At 46.8% G+C, this 9,835-nt stretch overlaps 1 protein-coding gene across 2 annotated transcripts in view; it reads left to right on the top strand.

The window, feature by feature from the left end:
* The window catches only part of ABCC2 (ATP binding cassette subfamily C member 2), a 30,238-nt gene that overhangs the window by 904 nt on the left and 19,499 nt on the right, over positions 1 to 9,835 (top strand). The window contains exons 1-9 of one of the 2 annotated variants that reach the window (XM_077349385.1): positions 1,124 to 1,348; positions 4,618 to 4,791; positions 5,123 to 5,248; positions 5,784 to 5,918; positions 6,537 to 6,659; positions 7,012 to 7,067; positions 7,442 to 7,673; positions 8,219 to 8,394; positions 9,460 to 9,637. In XM_077349385.1, the coding sequence (XP_077205500.1) occupies positions 1,139 to 1,348; positions 4,618 to 4,791; positions 5,123 to 5,248; positions 5,784 to 5,918; positions 6,537 to 6,659; positions 7,012 to 7,067; positions 7,442 to 7,673; positions 8,219 to 8,394; positions 9,460 to 9,637 (1,410 nt within the window). In that variant the 5' untranslated portion in view covers positions 1,124 to 1,138. Of the gene's footprint in view, positions 1 to 1,123; positions 1,349 to 4,617; positions 4,792 to 5,122; positions 5,249 to 5,783; positions 5,919 to 6,536; positions 6,660 to 7,011; positions 7,068 to 7,441; positions 7,674 to 8,218; positions 8,395 to 9,459; positions 9,638 to 9,835 lie in introns of those variants that run through there. The other variant, XM_077349386.1, reaches the window with a different exon arrangement.

The following is a 9,835-nucleotide window of genomic DNA, read 5'->3' as shown; positions in this document are numbered from 1 at the left end:
GATTCCTTTAGGTCATTTTAGAATTCAACTCAAAACTCCGTTCAAGCAAATGAATGATCCTTGTTCATGCAAGAATCAAGTGCTGAAGGCAGTGCAAATAAACTTCACTGCAGAATGGAAATGTTTTGGAACTGTGGAAACATTTGTCCATTCTCTTTGGCTTCCAAGGGAAGGTTTGCTACTGTCCCGCAGCACAAGGGGAGCAGTTAATACAGTATTGTATATTGATTAGTCAATAATTAACTGCGAGGAATGGAAATCGCCTATTTGATGGACGTTGGACCCTCTTGTTAGGAGCAAGTCATAACAAGTGCTGGGCTTACTGATTGTGTAAGGAATGAGACAGCAGAATCTCTGGACTCTGTTCACGTTATTTCAGTGCTTGGGGCGGGGGGCAATATTATCACTGAAAGGGAAGGGTCAGTAGAGTCCACAGCATATTTGGTCGTTAATCATGGAAAGTTGTTCCTAGAGTTCACTTTTCTAGTTCAGCCTTGAAGAGTTTTTGGTGTTTTTTGTAATTCATCCCTCTTCAATTGAAATATAGAGCTCTCCATTGTGTCTTCCATCTCTAAGACTGGGTTCTGTGCAATGAAATGAATTGTGCTATGGACACAAATTAATTTCTGTGAATACAAATTAATAGACGGGAATGCTGCAACAGCTGCATAGTTCTAGAAGCCTTTTGCACAGAAAAAATTGGCGACTGGGGAACCAGAGCTAGGATGGGTCAATCCTAGAATGCACAGGAGAAAAGTTTGGTCAGTAGTCTGGAGAAGGGAAAGGAGTCAAGTTGATCATCTTGGCTGGGGTAGGGGCTTCCCAGACACTAGTTTCCTCACTGAGAAGGGGATTCTTTTAGTCAGCTTTATTTGGTGTAACTAAATGGTATAATTAAAAGAATTCTCCCACCTCAAGGACAAATAAAATTTACAAAAATATTAGAAGATCGTGATAATAAACAGCAGATTGGGGGAAGGCAGATTTACACGTCAGATTACTGGTGGCATTATCCCAAGGCATCACTTCTCCTTGGGCAATGTGCTCCTCTCCATCCGAGTCTCTATCGTATTCCTTCTGGGAACCCTCCCTCTCAATGCTTCCGTAGTGGCATCATCCAGGTAAACTGAGTTTATCAATGTGTTCCAAGGGGCTAAATGTGCACGAGGAGTTAATGATTAGTCAACTGTCATCAAGAGATTGTTTCTGGACCCCCCAGTGTTGGGTGTGTGGGACTTTTGCCCTGTTCGGCTTCCTGTGGCTGATTCAACAGCTGGGTAATAGCAAGAGGAGACAGTGCCTCGCCATGGCAGCTGCCTTGGATCAGTTCTGTGGCTCTGTTTTTTGGGTAAGTGGCTTCTCAGCTTCTGGCAGCGGTTGATCCAGGGAACCTCTACATGTTTGAGCCCGGCAGCATGAGCATGCCTAAGAGCCTGGGCTAGGGCTGTCTGGGAACTGGGAAGGCAGGGGATGTTACCATGTCGTCTTTATGCACAATAAAAGGCAAACCTGTGGTCTATGGCTGGTGAAGTAAAGAAACCACCTCCGTGTTCTGGACTTTGGAAGGGAGGCTTCCAAGCCCCCTCCTCTGGTCTTTCCACTTTGGGGAAGTTTCCTCCCTGCCTCCATTAGTATGTCTTTCTCAGCATCTAATGGCTTCAGGAAAGGAGTGGGCATCAAAAATGGAGGGAGATGTTAGGCTGCTGTCTAAACAAAATGTGATGACTTGTGGAGACAACCTTGGCTAAATGTTATCTAAATAGGAGAGAAGATAAAGGACAAACCAAAAGAGATTCTACTTTAGTCAATGAGCAATTTTATAGTGGAAGCCACTGCCACTGGATGGAATCATGGCCACAAGCATAAGTGGCTTTTAGAGGGGGTGAGATAAATTCTTGGAGGATTGGTCAGTCAGTGAGTGCTAGCAATGGCAGCAAGTAGACCTCTGAAACTCCATGCTTGGAGGCAATATCAGGGGGAGGGTCTTGTCCTTTGTGCCCTGTTTACTGCCCTTCCAGGGCACCTGGCTGCCCTCTGTGTAAATCAGGAGTTTCTTACGTGCTTCAGGTTGCTGACACAATTGATTAGCTCTGATCTGCTTTTTGATGCAAGAGTCCTGGACTCTTTGATGTAAGAGTGATTAACTATATTTCATGAGTGGCGCTGACTGAGCTGCCTCAGTTTTCTTCTAGAACTGTCTTATCTGACAGTAGTGGTTCTCTTGCCAAGGAAAGTCTTACTTTGCTTTACCTGCTTGGCCTTTTCCTTGATAATGTTAATGCCATCTATGTGTGTTTTATGGGCTCTTGGCTACTGAAATGAGACTTTGCGCGCCTAAAAGGCTGACCTCCCCAGTCAGAGATTAAATTTATTTTGCTGCTTTAATTGCACATTGCACAACATGCCTAATCTATAATGCAGAGTTTAAAATATTCCAAATACTTGAGAGAGTGAATCATCTGGAAACTTAAGCTCTTTATGCTACCTTAGCATATGTATCTTATCGCCATCTGAGAGGTAGAAAAAAATAAAATCTGGAAATAAAGTTTTTTTAGTAACCAAAAAGTGTATTATTTGGGGAGAAAGACTAATTTCAACATTGTTAAACTTTACCATTGAAAACCCTGAGCTCTTCAGTAGTGTATTGTCATCATGCACAGGGGACAAAATTAGTCACATTTAGACAATGATTAGCCAGTGTGGCATAATGGTTAAAAGCCCCAGACTCTAATCTGGAGAGAGTTTGATTCCCCAGTCCCTACTCCTCCATATGAAGCCTGCTCGGTGACCTGAGGGCAGTCACAATTTTTCTCAACTTTCTCAGCCCCGCATATCTCATGTGGGGAGAGGAAGGGAAAGTGATTGTAAACTGCTCTGAGACTCCTTAGGGTTGAGAAAAACAGGGTATAAAACCCTCTTCTTTTTGAAAATATGCTGTGTATACAGTATATACAAGTATTTTCATTATCTGATTCTGTATCTTTCTATTTCTTTACAATATAACTATTAATATACAGGCATCTATAAATACATTTAAAAGTTAAATCAGCAACCAAGCCTACAAATGGTAATTATTGCTACTAATATATAAGTTTACATTAACCTTTCATTACGAATTTCCTCTTCAATGTAGCACAGTACTGGAATCCAGTAAATGTTTCATAAGATTTTTTCCCCAGATCCCTCCCAAACTTCCAGTGTCAGATTGTGTGGAAGATTTCTGCGGTGGTGGGTAGTGGGTGGATTTTTTGGATAATTCCTGACTCTGCTGCCCAGCTCTCTCCCCATGCTGCTCTTGGGGGCAGCCTTTCTCCCCAGGAGCTGCATTTTGAGCTGGAGTACTGGGGAGGTAATGATGACACAATCTCCTGGCAGAAATCCTTTTGTCCATAGAGAGATTCAAGCCCCAGTTTTTCCACTGGGGAAAAAAATGAAAATTAAATGTCCTCAGGAAAAATGGGGGATGGGGGAGAAACACTTTCCCCTGAGTTTTGCCATTTGTTTCCCGCTCGGCATTTATATCTCTGCCTGTAAATACTGGGGTGAATCCACCTGATCTTCAGGTAGCATTTCTTCAGCCCAAGGAGTCTTCTTGCAATAACAATACCACAAGTTGGAGGAAGGCTCCTTAGACTGAAGGAAGGTTTCACACTTGAGCCCAAAGGAGAGATGGTATAAAAATATTTTAAGTAATGGACAATAAACTTGGTTCAGTGGAGAGGTAGGATGAGGTATGATCTACTTTGCTGGATTCTACTAAACAGGCACTCTTTACAGGAATGATATGAGTGTCTCCAGACATGGCCTTCCATGGCTTAGAGAGCATGGGGTGTATGTGGCTTGCCATGCCTGCTTTAAAAAGGGCTGGGAGACTGCTAAACATGATTACTCTGCTTCCTGTCTGGACAAGCAGCAGGCAGGAAAGGAGGAAGAAGAAGGAACCAGTAGCAATTAACCCCCTTCCTATCCAGTTCTGAAGCCAAGGTGCATGGCGGGCACCAGTGAAGGAGAATAGGAGGGCTTGACATTTAAATTAAAATGGGGGTCCTTGAATGAATATCAAGTCTGAGAACTTCTGTAATAGATAATTGCCTTCATAGACACCATGCCACCATGGAAGCAGCACAAGAATTATATTTTTGTGGGGGGAAATTGGTTACCATCTGAAAGCATCAACACTATAGCCTCCTGCCATGATTATCTGGGTTGGTTGGAGAATGGCTGTGTGATGTGAACAAGGGTAGACCTGAGCCAGCTGAAAAGAAAATCCTGTAACAGAATGCATGTCAGCTGCATTAGGGTGGTGTTGAGATATGTTGCAAAGAGGGGGATAGCTTTTGGAAGGGCATCACGACAAACTGGAGTTGTGACTGCTATGGATAAGACCATGGCTGATGTCAGGCCAGAACCCCAATAGACACACACCACCTTGAGATCCTTGGTGAAAGGGTGGGATTCAAATATAACATATGGATTGATGCATAGTGTGGAGGAAAAGGGGTCATGATGAGTGATACAGGTGTGTATGGCATGATGGCAATGTTTGGGCAGGTGAAGGATTACAAACGAGCTGGGCTTACGATAAGAGCCTCCTTTGTCTGTCTTTGATATCTTCAGAACTCCTCTTTCCTGGATCGTGGCGATGCTGACCTGCCAATCTGCTTTGAGCAGACTGTCCTCACATGGGTCCCTCTGGGCTTTATCTGGATCTTTGGTCCATGGCAGCTTCTCCCGCTGTGCATATCCAAGACGAAGAAATTATCATTCACTCGCATTTACGTCGCTAAGCAGGTGGGAGAAAAGGCGGCTTGTAATGGGGTGGGCAGAGGGTGCTCAGCTCCTAAGACACACCATGAGATTGTTTAATTGGTGATGGTGGGGTGGAAAGAGGAGAAAAGGTGCAGGGTATAATGGGTTTGGAGGTGCCCTTCAAGGGAGGGAGCTGACGGAAGGAAGGGCAAATAATGATGCTCTTGGGGGAGCTTCTTGTGCAGTCCTTGTGGCTTCATAGGTGGGTGGGATCATTTCTTGCAGGCACTGCAGTTGATTGGAGGCTCCTTGCAGCCTTGGCTTTCTGGACCCTGCTGGTAACAACCTTTCTCTCTTTTTTTACTTTCTTCAGACACTGACTATTCTACTCTTACTATTGGCACTAGCTGAGTTGGTCATCACCATTGTCCAAGCTGGAAAGCAACAATCAACCCCTGCTGTCCGATACACAAATCCTGCACTCCATAGCATCACTTGGGTAAGAATCACTGGCTGAATGACTGTCAAGCCTGGCTCCTTGAAAAGGGAGTTGAAAAGGCAGGGAGTTCCTTGGGGACACCCCCCCCCCAAATGCCAGTTTCAGCCCTGCTCTGTTCTCACTGGGCCTGGTGGCTGAGTGGGTGACCCAAGCCAGAAGGTGGTGGTGGGTTTTTGAGCGCTGTGTGACTTATGCTCTGGACTGAGTGGTCAAATGGAAGTATCCAAAATAGAAAAAAATGAATTTTTCTATTCTGGACTAAGTGGTGGCAGCTGAGATTATTTTTAATCTCAGTGTTAACAGTAGGAGATATTATGATTGGTTTGCCCTGGAGATTGTTTTGGTCCAGGTTTTCTCCAGATGGAGCACTGCCATGTCAGGCAATTATGTGGTGGTGCTGAGCCCTTTGAAGATGGCCGTGTTCAGAGAGCGGAGATCTTTAGTGCAAGCTGTCTTGGTACAATGATTGTGTGGAATACCTGCTTTTAACCATCAGTCCAACCCAGGCCTCTGCATTTTCTCTGTCTTCCTGCAGCTACTTGTTTTGATGATCCATTGCACCTGTCGCTTTGCTGCACGCAGAGACTCATGGACTCTCTTCTTCTTCCTCATCCTTTCTCTGCTCTGTGATGTGTTTCAGCTGCAGACTCTGATTCGGCAAGCAATCCAGGTCAGCAGAAGAGGCCTAGGGGAGACCAGGGCTGCACAGAATGGGACCTGTTTGCCACAGCAAAGGGTCCTCTGGTAGCAATTCCTTCCAGGCCCACCCTTTGGTGCTACTTGCTACAATCACTTAACACTGTTGTTCAAAAGAGAGCCGGTTTGGTGTAGTGGTTAGGAGTGCAGACTTCTAATCTGATGATCCGGGTTCAATTCTGCACTCCCCCACATGCAGCCAACTGGGTGACCTTGGGCTCGCCACGGCACTGATAAAACTGTTCTGACCAAGCAGTGATATTAGGGCTCTCTCAGCCTCACCCACCTCACAGGGTGTCTGTTGTGGGGAGAGGAAAGGCGACTGTAAGCCACTTTGAGCCTCCTTCGGGTAGAGAAAAGTGGCATATAAGAACCAACTCTTCTTCTTTTTCTTCACCCTGGTTCAAAAAACTCTGAGGGCAGGCAGGGAAGAGTGGGAAGAAATGCCTGGGCCAAAAAGAAGCCACAGACTGGAGTATCGCTGTTCTTGGCTCCTGCTGCCTGGGCAGATGTGGGCTCTTCAGCCATGGGAGGCACAGTTCCCCCTTGGCTTCTTCCAGGCATAACTCCCAGGGGCTTTTCTCTCTTGCAGGGCCTCATCTCTGACATACCACGTTTCTGCCTCTTCACTGTCTCCTATGGGGCTCAGCTCTTTTTGTTGATCATCTCTGCAGTTTCGGACACTGCCCCTGAAATGAAAGAAGCAGCAAAGAAGGTGAGAGTCCTTGGTCTTACCTTCCATCTTTGTGGATGAAGGTGGGGGCGGGGGGGTTACCTTTGACATGAGAATAGACTTAGTTATTCTGCACGGTATTCCAATGTCTCCCTGGCTCGAGGAGGCTCTCAGAAGGGGCTGGATAGGATGTGGGAACCCAATATCTGTGAGCATTCCTTGGAAATGGCCATCCCTGGCTCTCGGGGTGCACTGCAAGGTGAGATGGTCTCCAGACAAAGACGTCCGTATTGTCAGGATTTTGTTTTGAAAGATAAAGGTCCATGGAGTCACTCCTCGCCACAGGTGTCCCCTGAAATTTTCACCATGGAGTTCTGCCCTCCTTGTTTTCCAGAACCCAGAAATCACAGCCTCCTTCCTGAGCCTTATCACCTTCAACTGGTACAACAGGTAAGCAGGCCTGGGTGGAAACAGTAAGTATGTCACAGTGTGGGAGAAAAGCAGCCTCTGGGCTGGAACTGAAGCTATGGGAAGCTGATTCTGCATGGGGAGAAGAGTTCCAAGGCCTGAGACAGTGAAGGACTCTGGGTCTGAAGGCTCTGAGTGATGAAGGAAGCCATATTATGGTTTGGCTATAAGTGCCTGGCAGCTGGGTGAATCGTCTTGCCAAACTCTTGCTCTGATCTTTGTACTGCTGTCTCTCAGAAGCCCTCCTGACTCTGCTCTGTGCTCATTCCTTTTGTAGTGTGTAGGCCTGGTCAAAGCAAAAAGCTAGCTGTTTGTCTTGGTTTTGAGTGGCTGAAACAACTTGCTGTATCTTATAGGATATTGCTGAAAGGCTATAAGAAGCCATTGGAGATGGATGACCTATGGGAACTGAAAGATGCAGACAAGACCAGTCGAGTTTCAGGCATGTTTGAGAAGAACATGCAAGCTGGCATTAAAAAGGCCCAGCGGAAACTGGAGATCCGGCACTGCCAGAGGAGGCATCGGTCACCAATCACTGACCAGATGAATGGCTTAAGCAAGGCCCAGAGTCAGGATGCCTTGGTTCTGGTAAGTCATGCTGGTTCTTGTAAGTCATGCCAATTTGGTGTAGTGGTTAGGAGTGCGGACTTCTAATCTGGCAAGCTGGGTTCGATTTTCGCTCCCCCACATGCAGCCAGCTGGGTGACCTTGGGCTCGCCACAGCACTGATAAAGCTGTTCTGACCAAGCAGTGATATCCGGGCTCTCTCAGCCTCACCCACCCCACAGGGCATATGTTGTGGGGAGAAGAAAGGGAAGACGCTTTGAGACTCCTTCAGGGAGAGAAAAGCAGCATATAAGAACCAACTCTTCTTCTTCTTCTACTGAAAGCCCTCCATTTCACTTCCAAGCACTGATTGAGGTGGGGAAGGAAATGCGGGAAATCTCACTCACATGATCCCTTCCTTCTCTCTCCTAAGCTAACCCATCTGCATGGGGCTCAGCAGCACAGCTGGCCCGCTGTGACTCATCCCACCTGGAAACTGGGTCTGTTTGGTCCAAGGCAGCCAGTGGGGGCAGGTTCTGACTTGAAGGGCAGGGCTCTCACTCTTCCATACTCTCCTCTGAATTCAGGAAGAAAAACACCAGAAACCAAAGAAAAAGGGGGACAAAGGAGACGTCAGACGAGACTACGCAAAGCATTGGCTGCTTGTGGCTATGATGTACACCTTTTCTGGGAACCTGCTGAAATCAGTGGTGTTGAAGGTGGTGCATGACTTGCTAGTGTTTGTGAGCCCACAGTTGCTGAAGTGAGTGTGGTCCAAGGTTGCCTTTTTAGGACTTTGATCAAGGTGGGGTTCAGAGAGACATGGGGGGGGGGCAGGGGTAGGGGGGAATGCACAGGCCTTGGGGTTTAGGAGAACCTTTGGTAAGCATCCACCACTTCTCAGAATTCAATGTATATGGCGACAGCCTCCTTTATCCACACGCTTTTTGTCACCCTAAAAAGTTCACAGTTGTCAGATTGCCCACCCGATGCTAGAGCCAACTTTGCTTGCCGGAAGCTTCTGGGGGCACTTCCGGAAATTTTTAAAAGACAGGCTGTCATTTGGATAATGAGGCTGAAGTCATAGATATGTAACAGGAGGGTAAGCGACTCAGTGCTGGTGTCTGTGTGCACATTAAAAATGAAAGAGAAGTGTAAATACAAAGGAGGAAAGACTGATCCTGCAGTGGCTGTTGTTTCATGGGAAACGGGTTGAGTCAGGGCAGCTAATAATAATAGGCCCTGCCTGACAAACTTTGCAAAAGGTTTGGCAAATGGCTGTGGAAGGACTAGTACTAGTGGCGGCCATTGAGCCCACGAGCACCACGTAGGGGAAGCTGCAAGCACCCAAAGCAACAACTGTTGATTTTTACTTTAAGATACTTTCATAAACAAAGAAGAAGCTGTAGGCAGTGACTTGCCCATGGCCACTCTTTGAGCCCATGGCTGGGTGTCAACATTTCTCCAAGCCAAGATAGAGTAGTTGGTTACAGTACCATAGCAGATGTTCACTTATTCCAGGGAAGAAATTGCCCTGGCTCCTTCACTGTGGAGTAGTGATGGGTTGGTCTGTAGACTGACAAAGGGTGGTATCTTAGAGCAGAGGTAGACAACCTGTGGTCCTTGAGATGTTCACAGACTACAATTCCCACAAGCCCCTCCCATGAGTGAACGCTGGCAGGGACTACCCCTGTCTTAGAGAGCCCGACTTTGCAGGGACACTATGAATTGTGCATGTGGGGGGTGGTGGTCAGGAAGCTGCCCTGCGGGGTTAATTTGAATGATGAGTTGCAGTGAGGCTGATATTCACAGTTGCCTTCTCTTACAGGCTGATGATCTCCTTTGTGTCGGATCAAGAGGCTTACATTTGGCACGGCTACCTCTACGCATTGCTGCTGTTTGCCACTGCACTAGTGCAGTCTATCTGTCTGCAGCAATATTTCCTCCTCTGTTTCAAGCTGGGCATGAATGTTCGCACCACACTCATGGCTGCCATCTATAAGAAGGTTAGCAGGCTGCTTCACCTGACGTGGGTTCTTTTCTTCTTCCTGTTGCTAGCCAGTCAACAGCATCAATGGGTGTCTGTGGGATTGATAGTGTTCCTTGTGGGTATAGCCTATAGCAATGGGAGAATTAGGGGCAGTAAGAGAAGTCTGCCCCTGCTTCTTGTGGAGCCTGTCTACTGTGAGGCTCACCCCTCAGAC

The sequence above is a fragment of the Paroedura picta genome, chromosome 8, assembly GCF_049243985.1.
Source record: "Paroedura picta isolate Pp20150507F chromosome 8, Ppicta_v3.0, whole genome shotgun sequence".
Classification (NCBI taxonomy): Eukaryota; Metazoa; Chordata; class Lepidosauria; order Squamata; family Gekkonidae; genus Paroedura; species Paroedura picta.
This window is presented reverse-complemented; position numbering and strand designations above follow the sequence as displayed.